This window comes from Eubalaena glacialis, chromosome 7 (genome assembly GCF_028564815.1).
Source record: "Eubalaena glacialis isolate mEubGla1 chromosome 7, mEubGla1.1.hap2.+ XY, whole genome shotgun sequence".
NCBI lineage: Eukaryota > Metazoa > Chordata > Mammalia > Artiodactyla > Balaenidae > Eubalaena > Eubalaena glacialis.
The window spans coordinates 43,616,216-43,632,100 of record NC_083722.1 but is presented as its reverse complement, the minus strand read 5'-3'; the positions used below and the strand labels follow the sequence as shown (position 1 = coordinate 43,632,100).

The following is a 15,885-nucleotide window of genomic DNA, read 5'->3' as shown; positions in this document are numbered from 1 at the left end:
CCCATCTTGCCAAACAAATCCCAAGGTCAGAAACATATTCCAGTTTTTGTTGTTTGTTATATTCTCTATTCTAGGCTCTAACTCTGCTTTGACTAATGATCTGAGGGGTAAATATGTGCATGGTAGTATTGATTTGGGGCCATGCAGAATATGAGATTCTCCATATTCTCATCGTATGGGGTTAACTCCGTCTCTTCCATTGTTCTTTCCCCTATAAGTTTAACATCGCTGAACATATTTCTTAAAGACATATTGCAGAACAAGGGCAGTGCTGGTTTTGCATCACGAGTACAGAGCACAATGGGAAGAAGAGAGAGCCTTTAGTCTTTTAAGGCATCAGCAGTCACTGTTGCTGAGGTTAAACTTTGACTCAGCTGGTGTAGACTCACAGGGACAAAGGAAAACCAAAACAAACCAAAGCATCTACCCGCCAAAGCCAATAGTATGTATTACAAGTGGGGATCAAAACTTGAAATTAGACAGAAAATGCTTTGATAGGGAAATTATATATCTCAGCTCCTTGAACATGGATTCCAACTTCTCTGCAGTCAAACTTGTCAAGTTTCAATTTGAGGGAAATGGAAAGTAGGGGGGACCACCTGTGTTGTCATGGCTGGAAGGAGTGTTGAATGGTCTTCCCACTTACTAAGGAAAGTCTGACCTTAAACATCACAAAACCAGCAGCTACCACAGTGTCCTTGACAAACACAATGTGTGTATCACTGCCAGACCCAGGAGATGGATGGATTCCTCCAATCTTTTCAAGGTGGGGAGCAGAGACCCAACAGGAAAGCACCAGCCCTAAACAATCTCTAACAAAGGGGAACTCTGTGTACTTAAAGGAATAGGGTAGTACTTAGGGTGGACAGGGCTGAGTTAAAAACATGACCCTTCTCTGAGCTTTATTTTATTCATTTTAAAAATGTAACCATTGTTTTTTGGGGAGGAGTACATAAGATGATGTATGTAAAACAACTGATAAATTACCAAGCTTCAAAATGGCAGCTGTTGTTTCTTTCTTAACTTCAGAAGGACTGAACTGGCTCATCTTCTCAAATCCCAATTTCCCTGATGCTTTTGAAAGGCTTGCTTGTTATGACTTTTGGGTACCAGCTCTATTTATGAGTGGAGGTATTCAGACGATTTCTCTGTGAGGTGATAAACTGATAGAAACATGATAGTTCTACTTAGGCTGTGAGATCAGATTTGCTTCTGACCCACGCTGACCAAAAGGTAAACACCCTGGGAACCCAACTGTTATTTTGCATGTGGACAGGTCAGAAGGATGCTTTTGCTCTGGGGTCCACCATGAAATCATGGTGGCATGAGGTCTCACCTGGTCCCTTATGTGGGGCAGGCCAGCTCACATTCTGCTGTGGCCAGAGACATGAGAAAAAGTGAAGAAAGATTCTGCTTCTCTTCGCTCAGAAGAATATTTTGTGATCCAATCTTCATATGTGAAGGAAAGAACTAAGTCCCAAATGTCTTAACTCCACTTTTTTTTCTTTTTTTGGCAAAAATTAGACACTTATGATGGTATATACATTAGGTATTCAGTATCAGGCCTTCACTATGTATTTTGGAAAACACCTTTTAACTCCTTTCACTCTTTCTCTTCAATAAGTGTCAAAATGATTTACTTCTCCTCCATTTTGGTAGTCCTTGACTATTCTAAAGATTCTAGAAGTAGCTTATGATCATTTCACAGATTCATGTATCAAATTGAAAGGGAAGGTCAAACATTTAATGAACTATGTTTTTCTGTATGATAAAAGTTCTTTTTGAATAATATATCATATAAGCTGGTAAAAAAGAATGTTTCCTTTAGACACTCATAAATTTCCCAAGTAACTGCATTAAGTTCGTTGCAAAGACTACTTTCATCCACTATAGATAAAATGCAGAGTCTGAAATTAATTTCACTGCTATGAAACAAACTCAAATGAGCTTGACGCCTAAAAGCTTTTCTTCATTGATATCTTAACACGTAAAAATAGTTTTTGAAGATGTTTTGGTTGATTTCTGCTGAAACCCTGCTTTCATTATAGTTTTATTTAACTCCCCTGTGATTTTAAAGGAAAGAAGTATATGTGTGTGTACACATTTTTTATTTTAAGAAGTCACATAATAACTGGAAAAGAGACTAAAAATAATTCACTCTTCCCATGGTTTTGTGAAAAGAATGCTTCTGCTTTCTTAAAATAAATGAGACCTGTAAGACCAACAGCTAACCAATCTTTTGGGAGCATGTGACAGATGATGTCTGTAAAACTCATAGGGCCTCAGGGGAAAGGCTCTATATATAAAGAGAGGAGCTATTAAAAAGTAAGTGCTTATGTGAAGGTGAACTACAATTCCTAGTTTGAGATTCGTATTTCCACTAGCTGAAAAGAGGGCCCCAGTAAAAGGCATTTGTGGGGCTTGTCACGCCTGAGACAGTAAGCCTCCACATTTTAGACCATGTCCCATGGAAGGAGACTAATCCTTTTCCATCATCTCAGTCCCACCCTCAGTGCAATAAAAGATTTGAATATTCTGGAAAGCTTCCCCAACAAGGCATAAACCTCTGGCCCTGCTCCTTTATGTTTCTCGGCCTTTCTTCCTCCAGGCAACCCCCCGCCCCACCTTTCAGAAATTTCTTGAGCTACAGTTCTCAACTATTTGCATTTTCCCCCCATCACGCCTTGAGCCATCATACCCGTGTTTCTGACCAAATATCCCAATTTCTTTACTAATCCCTATGACTTTCTCAGACGGCAGGGCATGAGAATCCCTTCTATAAACATTTTAGAAAGAACGGAAACTCTTTAAAAAATCTCTTCCTCCTTTAAACGTTATCCTTCCCATACCCCAATCCTAGAGGAAAATGAATTTCTTCTATTGCAGTGTTACCAGGAATTTACCAGGAACTGGAACCACATTTCTTGTCTGCAGATAATACTCAACCCACCATTCATGTTAGCACACCAGGTCATGGTCCCTTGTTGCCCTCTGTGGATGTCATACTCCCAATGTTTCTTTTCTTCTTTATCATCAGCTACAGAATCTTATCCTTATTCACACATGTTATTACACTTGACCCTTCTTTCGTTTTTGATACTTTTTATTTTTGTATTTATTTATTATTTATTTTATTTTATTTTTGGCCGCGTCGGGTCTTAGTTGCAGCACACGGGATCTTCATTGAGGCATGCGGGATCTTTTGTTGCGGCACATGGGCTTCTCTCCAGTTGTGGAGTGTGGGTTTTTCTCTCTCTAGTTGTGGCGTGCAGGTTCCACAGTGTGTGGGCTCTGTAGTTCGTGGCATGCAGGCTCTCTAGTTGAGGCGCATGAACTCAGTAGTTGTGGTGTGTGGACATAGTTGTCCCTTGGCATGTGAGATCTTAGTTCCCTGACCAGGGATTGAACCCACGTCCCCTGCACTGTAAAGCAGATTCTTTACCACTGGACCACCAGGGAAGTCCTGTTACTTTTTAATAATGACTGTATAATTGTCAACATATAATTATATAGAACAAAGTGGTTATTTTTTAATTTACTCTTTTAAATGTTGGGATAAAGAAGAAAATGAAAAGATCTAGCAAAGAAATTGCATGATGAGCCTGGCTTATGAAACAGAAGCCCAGAATCACCATGAAGAATCACTAAAAAAAATCTAACTACCTTGTACTCTGAAGTTCAATACCAATATATTTTTTAACCAGTACCACATTACTGGGAGTTTTCAGTATCACTGAAATAGTTTAAAATCCCAGCTTTTCATTGTTTTTGTTTGAGATTGTAAGGCAATGTAAACTATCTTAAAATCAGGAAAATTCTGAGCACGAATGTAAAATTCTATTTATGATACTTCAAATATCTGGCAGTAGGTCTGTGCTTTTACTATAAAACTAGAAACTATGCAAAATTTTCATCAAAGTATGACATAGTTGAAATTCATAACTAGATTACAATTTGCTTAATTTAAGATTTCACTGAGTTAAAATGTATATGGAATTTAAGTAGACAAAGTTCTATCTCCCCCACATTCCTTAAAATCTGATATAAAAATGATTTAGTCTATATGCCGGGTAGAGAATTCTGCACATTTTAAATCATCTGTTTCTAAAAAGGGTACGATTCCAGTATAATTTAGAGCCACGGAAACTATAATTTAAGAGTACCAGAATCAGATTTAATCACAGATTGAAACTAAGCAAAGAGCAAGAGAATATGTGAATGAGAAACAGTGCAGTGATTTGTTTTCTGTGAACTAGTCCACAAAGGATGCTGTAAGCATCTTTCGAAATGAAGAACAGGTAATTTGTGCACAAGTTTCATCACAGGTGTTTTGGGTTAAGTGTTCAATACTGTGGGTTCATAGGAAAAAAAACAGTGGAAGTTATGCTAACATCTTATAGTGATATCAACGTTTAGACTCTGATAAATCCTCAAGTGAATGTTTTTCAAATTGTGTATTCTGGAGGGAAACTAAATGCTCATATTTGGAACCACTTGTCCTTATAACATCAACATGTCTCTAAAGAGCTGTTTTGTCAGAGGCTCCTTTAATAACCCTGTCTTTAAAGAAATAAACATTTTGAAAGTCACATTTTCCAAAAAGAATGGTCTGAAATACAAAACTAGTGAATTGGGGATGGCTCTTTGGTTTGCCAGCCTACTGTCTCGATGATTCTAAATTTGAAAATAGTTAGCTGTGTCCTTAGGCAGATGTGAATACAATACCCTGACCCCCAGGCTTATATAAAGTCATAAGGGTCAGAGGAGAAGATCTGGATGTCTTGAATCCATCTTCAGTTATGGCAAAATGTGTAAGTCAAAGCGCCAGCCTCACATACTATCTTCTTGATTCCTGTGTGAAAAGAATAATTATTTCTTTAGACGATACCATCCTAACCCCACCTTTATTCATTCTGTAGTTAATAAAACTGAGAAATGCCCATATATTTGCTTCTCAAATTGCTTCTCTTCCCTCAGTACCTGTTGAGTAATTTCGAGATGAAAACAAGATGGCCAGGATAGGAATAGTTCTAAAAAACATTCACATGGGAAGATTTAATGGGCATTCTTTTCATAAATTCAAGAGATGATACCTCTGCCCATATCGAACTCTGGACCTCTATATTTTTTCTCATCACCCTTTTATTTTATGATCCAAGAATTCTGTGATACAGAAACCTGGGATAATTGGGCACCATGTTTCTTTGGGTCCAGCTGCCATCAGTGGAATCACTGGAATGCTGGTATATCCTTCAAAGAACCTTTTCTATCTCCTCTCCCATTTGTGTGGGAGATCCCACGTGTATTTAAACTTGAACGACTCCCAACAATCAAGTTCTTCTCCCTCTCTTGCTCTCACCCCACCCATTTAGCAGATCACTGCCCTTCCTTCTTCCTAGTGTACAATATCAGATGTGACAAAAGGGAAGTGTCCTCTTGTTCTAGGACCATTTCATCCCATCACTTGCCCTGCCTCTCACTTTGGGACAGTTTTTGATCCACCTTAAAATTCCCAATGCCATGAAATTGCTGCTTTGCTCGTCTTTGAACTGCTACCACTCTCTGAAGCTGATGCTGGTACAGGAACTCATCTTGGACCTACCTACATTCTGGTGCTGCCATCTTGTACCATTGTGGAGCTACTTGGAAGCCACTCTTCTGATGTAGGAAGAATCTTTGGCCACCACTTGCATCACACCATTAACCAAACTCCAAAGTAGGGTTCCCTTGCCCTCCCAGGATTTTACAGGGACTTTGGGTAAAAATAGGTCTGTTAGATTTTCTTGAATCCCCTTAGTTCTTAAGAAGTTAATCATGCAAACATTGGACCAAGGCCAGAAGGAACACTGAGTTACAGACTCAAAATCCCTGCTTCCTTATACTCACTGGGACATTGTTCTGAATCTGTACTCTAGGGGTTTACCTGTTCCTTTCGATGAGTTCTCTCCCTTCAGGTTTTTCTATTCTCTTCCAAATATAGGCCTGGTGAATTAAGCTAACCCATGTTCTAGCTATGCCTAAACTTGTCTGAATCCTAAAATGATTAAGCTTGGATTCAAGCTGGTGTCCCTTATCACCCTTTTATTTTAATGATCTTTTTATTAACCCAAGTTATGTTTATTTCCACTGTATATTCTTTTTTTATTTTTTCAGTTATACATATGTATATTTATTCTTTTTCATCCTTTTCCATTATGGTTTATCACAGGATACAGAATATAGTTCCCTGTGCTATGCAGTAGGACCTTGTTGTTTATCTATCCTATATATAATAGTTTGCATCTGCTATCCACTGTATATTCAATCCTTAATGTATATATGTTTCCTACTTACATTTTTTAATAAGTCAAAATTGAAGATTAGCTTTGAAAAATAAAACCACGGTAATACACACTTACATATAGTTTTCCTAAATCAAAATGTTTTAGGTAGGTTTCTTTACTGATATATTTGCAGTATCTAAAACATCCTGTACCTTTAATAATAAAATTCAACATTGTTAAATAGATTTTATAAAATAGTCACTATTTTTAATACCTGCAGTATAGTCTGGGTTTCTATTAGCACTTCTAAGAAAAATAACTGTTCAGCCCTATTCAAAAGGTTCAGTCAACATAATCAAGGGAGGTATAATGTGTCTGAAGGACAAGGTCATATAGTTAATGCTTCCATGGTGTAGCTCAAGATCAAGAGGCACTGAGTAAGTATGAACTTATGGAATCTTAATAGTCACATCATTGCTGAAGTGGAAAGGAAACCAAGAGGAAACTTAATAATATCAAAAGTTATTTTAAAGGGAGTTCACATTGGTTTGAAGGGGACTTTGCTTCACACACAATATCCACCTTTGTAAAGCCCAAGAAACCCATATTTGTCACACACACACATCTTTACAGTTTTCAAAACATAAATCTTGAGAGCAGTCTTCTTTCTCCACAGACAAAAATCAAAATATTGAAAGTCTTTCGAATAATAACAAAAGGAATCCTCTTGCAAACCCAAGGAAACTTGGAACTCTGGGTTCAATGCTTATTTAACTGGAAAAGGGTCAGTGTGTGTTGTAATGAATGGAAAACTGATTTTACTGTATTCCATTCGTGGCCATCATGTGGCAACCTATTTCAGTATTAGAAAGATCATATATTAAAAATGATTTCTGCAGTCATCCATGTATACAAGTAAAAATTTTGTTCCTGTTAAATTATCACTTCATTAAAACATCAAACTCAAAGCTCAACAAATACTTTTTATGTTGTGCTCCAAGACTGAAAAAAACATCCAAAATTTAAAGAACAGATCACCAGTTATTCTCTTCCATCACAGTCAAGTTTCTCAGTTCTGTTTTTTTTTTTTTCTTTTGCTGCACTCTCTGTCACTGGAAACATCTTAAACCAATTTCAAGTGCTACACCTGAATAAACATGTTGTAAAAGTGTTTATGTATTGAGGTGGGTCAGTTCAAGGTATGGTATTTGGCTGGAACTTCTAATTTCTCTTTTTACAGCAAAAGGGCTGCCAGAAGGAGGAAGTCTGAGCTGAATTAATACATTTGTTACAGTGGAAGTAGAATGGAAACTACTCCGACCACAAATCAAACTGCCTCTTTCATTTATGCCAGTGATATAGTTTTTCTAAGAAATATAGACTCTGGCATGGAGCCACTGTAAGTTTGCATTTAAAAGAGAAACCCATACGCTTATTTGTTTAAGGTTTACTGCTCTGATTATTTGGAAGTTCTTTCTCTGCTAGGACAGAGTGAAGTGGCATTTGGGAAGCCGGTGGCCGTTTTCATATTTGTAAGAAAGCAACAAGTTTTCCCAATGAGCAATTGTTGAGGACACTGATGGATGCTGCATGCATTGACACACATGCATTTTTTTAAACCAATATCTCCACATTTAAAGGACCTCTGTGTTCCTCGCAACAGCTGCACAGCCTCACATAACACAGTCTCATTTTCTAATGGTAGAGGGTCCCTGCACAATACAAGCATACACAAAAGTGTTTATGCTGCCAAAATAAACCGTGTTAAGAGCAAGAGTTTATTTGCTAAAATGCCATTGATTTTAGGGACCTGTTCCCTTTTCTTCCAAGGTGGGTCAGGTCTTAGAATGGACTGAGGCTACCCCACAGTCGTGACTGAATAAATATTTTAAGAAAACCGGCACATCTTTCCGAGTGCAAGGCAGGGCCAATCATGCACGTATTTGAAACCACATGATATATTACTATGAAAAGATTGGTAACTTCTGTATCTGGAGTAGAATTTTTTGTTTGGTTTTTTTTTGCACGACTTTTGAGTAATTCTCATCTAAAGGTACAGCTTAAGTTTAAATAGTTCATCCTCTCTGGGTGATTTTCATTGAATTCAATATCAACTAATGGTTTTCTTTATACACACACACACACACACACACACACACACACATATATATATATATATATATAATTTTCTGTGGTAATTATTTTAAATGAGATCATAGCAAGAGTGAATTGTAAAAAGGGGGAAACAGTAATACCTAACTCCTAAGGTATTTGTGGAACCACATTAAATAATGCATGGAAAACACTTAGAAAAATGCCTAGAGTACACAGCAAGTGCTCCAAACACTTTTTTTATAATGATAATACTTATCATTTATAATGATAAGAATTATTATTGCTATCCCAGAAGGAGAAATACTTTATCAACATCTACTTCTAGTCTCTAGGACACTTCTCACCCATTCCTACCCAGGCCCTGGGTGCACTCCTTTTCCAATAAACAACCACTCCAAGGGCTCAAAAGGGTCTGGAACACAGGCTAGTTTAGAGACCAAGGTGAGTCTCCAAGCTCACCTGGAATTTTTCTCCTTTCTGAGCATATCCAGGCTTGGTTTGCATCTTCTGAAATCCTTTCAGTAAACATAATTTGGGCATGTCCAAGTTCAGAAGGGGAGGGATTCCGTAATTTTCATGTTTGCTTCAAAATCCTTTACATGGAGAAAGACCTGGAGCTTACGGCAAATCTCCATCCCAGCAGGGGTTCTAGAAGGATCTTGGAAGAGCTTTAAGTAGATCACAGCTTTGTAAAGATGGCTGGGCACAGGCCAGAGGTGAGGGGGGAGGCTATCAACACTAATTAACACTGGAAAGTCTCCAAAGAAGCTGGTGAAAATAGAAACACCCAGCCAGTCATTCAGATTTTATCACATGGAGGAAAATAATAGGGCACCTAATGCAGAAGCGCCTGTAGCTAATATTTTTGAAATTGCTGTTTAACGTGGACATTTCCAGGCTAATGGGGGTCAAGCCTTTCCATTTAGAACATTGCCAACTTCCAGGTCTGAGAAGGGACCATCAGTGAACGCCTGAGGGTGTTCTGTGGCCAAAGAGGGATACAAAATGGAAAACCAAGCATGGATAATTGTCTGTAATAGTAAACTTTCCATGTTTATAAGAATCTTTGGCCTGCAAAGAAAACATTCTGATAGTGTTTTAAAACATCTCCCTTTTCCCAAGTACCCTCTGAGTTCATTCCCATCAGGTAAACTTCATCTCTTCTTCATAAACCCAGTGCTCCTTCCCTCTGTTCTAGGACACAGCATCAATGTAAAGTCGGCTGGTCTTGTGGGAAGACACGGGCCTCAGTCAAAACAACCATTCATGGTGGCCTTTTTCAAGGCTAGCGAGGTACTTCTCCGATCTGTGAGAGCAGCCAACAAACGGAAAAATCAAAACCGCAATAAATCCAGCTCTCATCAGGATTCCTCCAGAATGTCCAGTGTTGGAGGTAAGCAAAAACCAGAGCAGCAGTTCTGCACAGAAAGTGATGGGGTCATATGTTGCAAATCAAGTAGCCACAATAAATTTACCCTCTGGATCTACCTTCATTTGGTCTATTAAATCATCCAACGATGTTTCTCGCATCCCCCAAATGTTTCATCAGCAAATCACTCAGTAATTCATTTTAAAATACTATAAGTAGGACTTGCCTTCATATGTTGAAAGATGCAGTTCAAATTAAAATCAAGCTGGCAGTAATAAAATTATGGAATGCCTACATCGACAAAGGCTAACCAAAACTGAACTCCACAACTTGTGAGCTGACCTTTCCAGGGCCTTTCAAATATGGATGGGTAACCAGGTATATTCAAAATAAAAAGATTACTTTGGTACTTAAAACAGTACATGTGAATCATGAAGTTTAAATTTTCTATGACAAGAGAAGCAGGGAAGATTGTATGGTAACTGAAATAATATTTATATTTCCATTAATTATTTGGAGGGCTGTTATCTAGATAATTTGCTTTGAGTGTGTGTGTACACATACCTGCATATGTGAAATTGAACAAAATGTTACAAATGCACAATTGATCCCACTGTGCTTGCAATTTAATCTACTGATTGATAGAAAGGGAGATAAAAGTACAGTTGATCTGAACTCATCTGAGAAAATCTGAAATAATTTAATAATATAATTTATACCATTAAGTACCTTGTTTAGTCCTGGCTACAACAAATTTTCATAAGCTGTTCTTAGTATGAAAACGATGGCTATTTTAGTCCTAGGAATTGTCTTATCTATGAAAAATAAACCCATTTGAAGGGGAAACCTTGTCCTAGAACATTCCAACTTAGTATGGCATGTTTGTTCATTTGTAAAATGTGTATTCTTCTATGTTGATGGCCACCATATGCAGTGTACTTGTGAGGCACAGTGAATGAGCAGGTGAACAAAACAGATATGACCTCTGCATAGGGTATTTCAGCAAATTAGAATGTTTCGCTCTTCCAAAAAGACACATTTAGACAGTGTTTGCCATTATTCCTGAAAAAATCTTCATTTTTTTCCCAATTGCTAGAAACTGACAAGTCATATTGTAATTTTTTATTATTCCAATACGTATGAGTGATAGATAAGATTATAAATGATTATAAATGAAACAAAAATATATAGAATTTTTTTTGAACCTGAGACGCTCAACAAAAATACTAAGTGGAACTCATTGGAACCCTCCTAGAGTGCGGGTACAGGAGAATCGTGTTAGAAAGAAGTCTGTTTTGTGCATCTAGCAACAGAAGCAGAGGGAAGAGTTCTATATGAAATTGCATTATACTGAATTACATGCTACACAGAAAGCCATGTTTTAAAATAATTTTCCATCAAGTAAGTTTAACTGTCTTTTTCACTTGAAAGTAAAACGTGATATTAGTGCCTTATTACAAGGCTATTTTATAAAAATCTTCACAAGATATTTAGTTTGGCAAAAATTGTAATGGCTTAATATGAAAGATGGAGAAAAATAACTTTCTAAGACCTTTTCTTCCTTGTAAATACTAGCCTGTCAAAGTTGTATATTTTTCTTTCCATGTAGAATGGTTCTGAAATGGGTTGAAATGTTTTTAATTTAATGTAGCAGACTGCATTAAGAAAAAGATTTGTTAAATCTTGAATAGACTAGTAAATAATTTTTAAGGAAATTACAAAGGAAAAAGGATAAGTTGCCTACGTATTATTAGAGCTCATAATGACTCTGGCAGAGGCGTTCCAGCAACTGAAATCATCCGAATCCTTCTCCCTATTGGTGAACTCTATTTATCTTCCCTTCCTGACCACAAGTAACAAATGTGCTTCTATAACTAGAGATGAATAAAACACATGGCACAGAAATCACGTAACTTTTCACCAGTTTCTTAACACCATTTAGAGTACAAAATTATTCTAATATAGACCAATATTTTCTTTTTAAAAAGTGTGTCATTGGCACCCATTTCTGTGAAATATGCAGTAGATTGTTTTGGAACATGTTCGTATTTTGATAATAAGAAGAAAGAAAGTAGCTGGTTTGTGTGTATGAGACTTAACCTTTCAATAGTTCGTAATCAAGCAGACGGGAAAAAGTCTCATAGGATTTGGTCCGAAAGACAGGGGGTTAATATAAACATAAAATTTGATACTTAGGAGACTTGAAATGCCAGTGAAATTTTAAAATTATCCAAATATAAATAGTAAATGCTGTAATACTACTAGGCTTTTACAATAAAATACTGTGTGAAGACTCCATAACTAAGAATGGGGCCAGGAAGAAGAAGAGAGAGAGTGGTATTAGAAGTTTGCTTGGTTGCATTTTTTTTTTTTTTTTTTTTTGCAAAGCATATCCTCAAATGTTAAAAGTCTCCAACAGTGCAGGAGAACCCAGGTCATTCTTGCTGCCTTTACCTCATTTCTTTCTTCTTTCTTCTTTGTGGAAAGCCTAGAACAGTGTCTAACACAAAATAGCAACTTCACAAACACACGTTGAAGACCTTAACGTGTTGCCTGTATGGGAAAAACTAAGTTCCTTTTTCAGGTGTCTATGCACAGAACCACTGTTCCCAGATTTTCTGCAGAAACCCTCCCTCTTTGTTCCTCTTCAGGTTTTTGGCAAGAAGGTTGAGCAGACACTTTGTGAAAGATGTTGCTTGTTTCACGATGAGCCAGCACAGTTGATTTTCATTTGAACTTGGGTTTGGGGGAAAGAAAATGTAGGCAATAGCTAAATGTTAAGGGAGCCACCCTTTAAGATGGAAAGGCAGCAAGTTGATAAGATTTCAAAGAACCTACCAAAAGCAAGATGCTGTTTTAAGCACTATATCAGTGCTGAAAAAAATAGAACATTAAGAGTTTACAGGGCACATGGCAAGTCCTGGTTCACTGCAGAACTACTTGAAAAGGTGCTTATTGCAAGCTTGGTACTAGGGGTATTTGAAGGTGAATCCAATCATTGGTGCCCTGCCTGGAACCATGGTGATTTCTTAAGATAGGTCTTTCAAAGAGGCATTAAAATGGGGACACTATGGGGCTTCCCTGGCGCTTCAGTGGTTAAGACTCCACGCTTCCACTGCAGGGGCATGGGTTTGATCCCTGGTTGGAGAACTAGGATCCCTCTTGCTGCGTGCATGGTGCGGCCAATAAATACACAAATACATAGATAAATAAATAAATAAATAAAATGGGGACACTATGCAACTCCCAACTCTTTGACAGGCGCTATCTCTTGCCTAATGGATACAGTGTAAAATCATGCCTCTTGGACAAAAATATTAAAACCAGAAGGAACAATTAATTGGGATTATTTGTTTAGACTGCTTTATATTATATAATTAATGTACATTTTCATTATTTAAAAATAATCAAATCTTCAATAAAGCTAAATTTCTCCTCTGATCACCTAATTCTTTTGAGATAGGTTATACTGATACACTGATTATCAACATGATACATGTACTTCCAAATCTTTTCCTCCGTATATACATTGCTTTTGGAGAATATATTTTGTTATGTGTTATATGTGTGTGTATATATATATATACACACATATATATATTCTTTTTCAGATTCTTTTCCACTATAGGTTATTACAAGATATTGAATATAGTTCCCTGTGCTATACAGTATGTCCTTATTGTTTATCTATTTTATATATAGTAGTGTGTATATTTTAATCTCAAACTCCTAATTTCTCTCTCTTCCCCCCATCCTCTTTGGTAACTGTAAGTTTGTTTTCTACGTCTGTGAGCCTATTTTTGTTTTGTACATAAGTTCGTTTGTATCATTTTTATTAGATTCCACGTATAAGTGATATCACATAATATTTGTCTTTATCTGACTTACTTCATTTAGTATGATAATCTGAAGGTCCATCCATATTGCTGCAAATGGCATTATTTCCTTTTTTTATGGCTGAGTAATATTCCATTGTATATATTTACCACATCTTTTTTATCCATTCATCTGTCGATGGACATTTAGGTTGCTTCCATGTCTTGGGTATTGTAAACTGTGCTGCTATGAACATAGGGGTGCATGTATCTTTTCAAATTATAGTTTTCTCCAGATATATGCTGAGGAGTGGGATTGCTGGATCATATGGTAGTTCTATTTTTAGATTTTTAAGGAACCTCCATACTGTTCTCCATAGTGGCTGCACCAATTTACATTCCCACCAACAGCAGGAGGGTTCTTATTTTTACATACTTTTTAAGAGCAGTCTTAGGGTCACAAGAAGATTGAGAGGAAGGTACAGAGATTTCCCATGTACTCCCTGCCCCCACACATGCATACCTCCCCCATTATCAACATCACTCGCCAGGATGGTGCGTTTCTTTCCAAAGATGAACCTACACTGACACATCGCAATCACCCAACGTCTATAGTTTACCTTAGGGTTCACTCTTGCCGTCATATAGTTGGTCTTATGTGCTTTTAAACAACATATTTCAGCCATCTTTCAAAATGGTGACTTCATTTTTTTTTAACTGCTACAATATATTCAATAACGCTTGTATCAGAGTTTATTTAATCACGTCTCTCTTAAAAAGAAATTTTGGTTGTTTTTAAATTGGAGCTTTCAAAATCAATGCTGCAGTGAAAATCCTGCAAAGCTGCACGTGTGAGAATCGTTTTAATCTACATGGTTTTTCCAGTAATTAACACTAAAAGCTGGTATCTGTGCCCTGAATATGCAAAATTTTGAAAATCCCTTATCAGACGACAATTGTTTTGGTTCCTAGATCTAGTTTGATAGATTTTTTTCATCTATCTATCCATCTGTACATTTATCTATCTATCATTCTGTCATTTAACCCTGTCCACTACTTCCTAGTTGTGTAACCTTGGAGACATGTCACGTCTCTCTGCGTCTGTTTCTTCATCTGTGAAGTGGGAATGCTAATAATACCTGCCTCATAAGGTAAAATTACATGAATTGTGAGGATTAAATGAGTTATTTAATATGTGTAAAGAACGGAGAACAGCGGTACGTGCTCATTCAGGTTTAGGCATTATCATTATTATTTGTCAAATTAAGGTTTGGTTTTTCAGAACTGGTACCTAAAGAGTTCAGACTTTTACATCAGAGAAGACTAGAAATCCTCTTTCTCTAATCAGTACCCATACCCCTGGTCACTTATTGTCAAATTTCTGTCTAGAGAGAATTCTAGAGAGATAATTTATCTGGGCGTGGTTCATTGTAAAATATTTATTCAGTGTTAAATAAGCACCCACAATGTGACAAGCACAGTATTAACTATATGCTCATGAAAGATGGGTAGCATAAGAATTTTGCTTCTTAAAAAGCACTCCCATAGACAATGGGAAAGACATGCCCGCTAGTACTAATCGGGAGATAATTCTACTAGAGTAGGTACAAGGTAGTGTGGGAGAAGTAAGGATAGAGTGCGACTCATATGAGAAAGAATAGACATTTTGCAGAAATGGAGGGGTGGGTGAAGTTATTTCAGACTTATGTGCACAGTTATAGAACCACGTACCAGTGTCCAATTGCCGGGTGTGCAGGTATTCTTGTGCGAGAGCAGTGTGATGTCAGCTAGAAAGTCATGCAGGGACCAAGTCGTAAAGCGTAAGTGTGTGATGGTCAGGAACTATGATGCTTCTGTGCAGGCAGTTGGAAAAAAAGGAGTGTCACAATCAGATACACATTTTAAAAAGTTCAATTTGGCATCAAAATGATGGATGGGATGCCAAGGGGTAAAACTGAACATCAAAATATGATTAAAATCTAGTCCCATACCCCAAGCAGTGAAGATTATAGATTGGAGAGAGAAGAAGTAGAAACCAAAATATGTGGAATGGAGCCAGCAGCACTCTGGAAATGGGCGTGTCAAGAGTAAGTGGAAGGTGTAGGAAAAAGACGCAGCTATGAGCCCCAATGGTTAGATGAAGCACAGGACTTGATGCTGCCATGGAAACCAGGGTAAGAGAGAAACGTCAAGAATGGAGCCCCCAGTGGGAACATTAGCACTTTAGTATAGACAAAGGAGTAAAAGGAATTCCATAAACTAGGCAAAAGACTTAAGGTGAGAGAGGAAGGGGGAGACAGGGGTGAAGGGTTATCCTAAGACC

The 15,885-nt window shown here is 37.3% G+C and overlaps 1 protein-coding gene across 1 annotated transcript in view; it reads left to right on the top strand.

The window, feature by feature from the left end:
- The window catches only part of BMP5 (bone morphogenetic protein 5), a 115,811-nt gene that overhangs the window by 89,239 nt on the left and 10,687 nt on the right, over positions 1 to 15,885 (top strand). Inside the window, exon 4 of the mRNA XM_061195182.1 lies at positions 9,577 to 9,771. Within this exon, the coding sequence (XP_061051165.1) occupies positions 9,577 to 9,771 (195 nt within the window). The remainder of the gene's footprint in view (positions 1 to 9,576; positions 9,772 to 15,885) is intronic.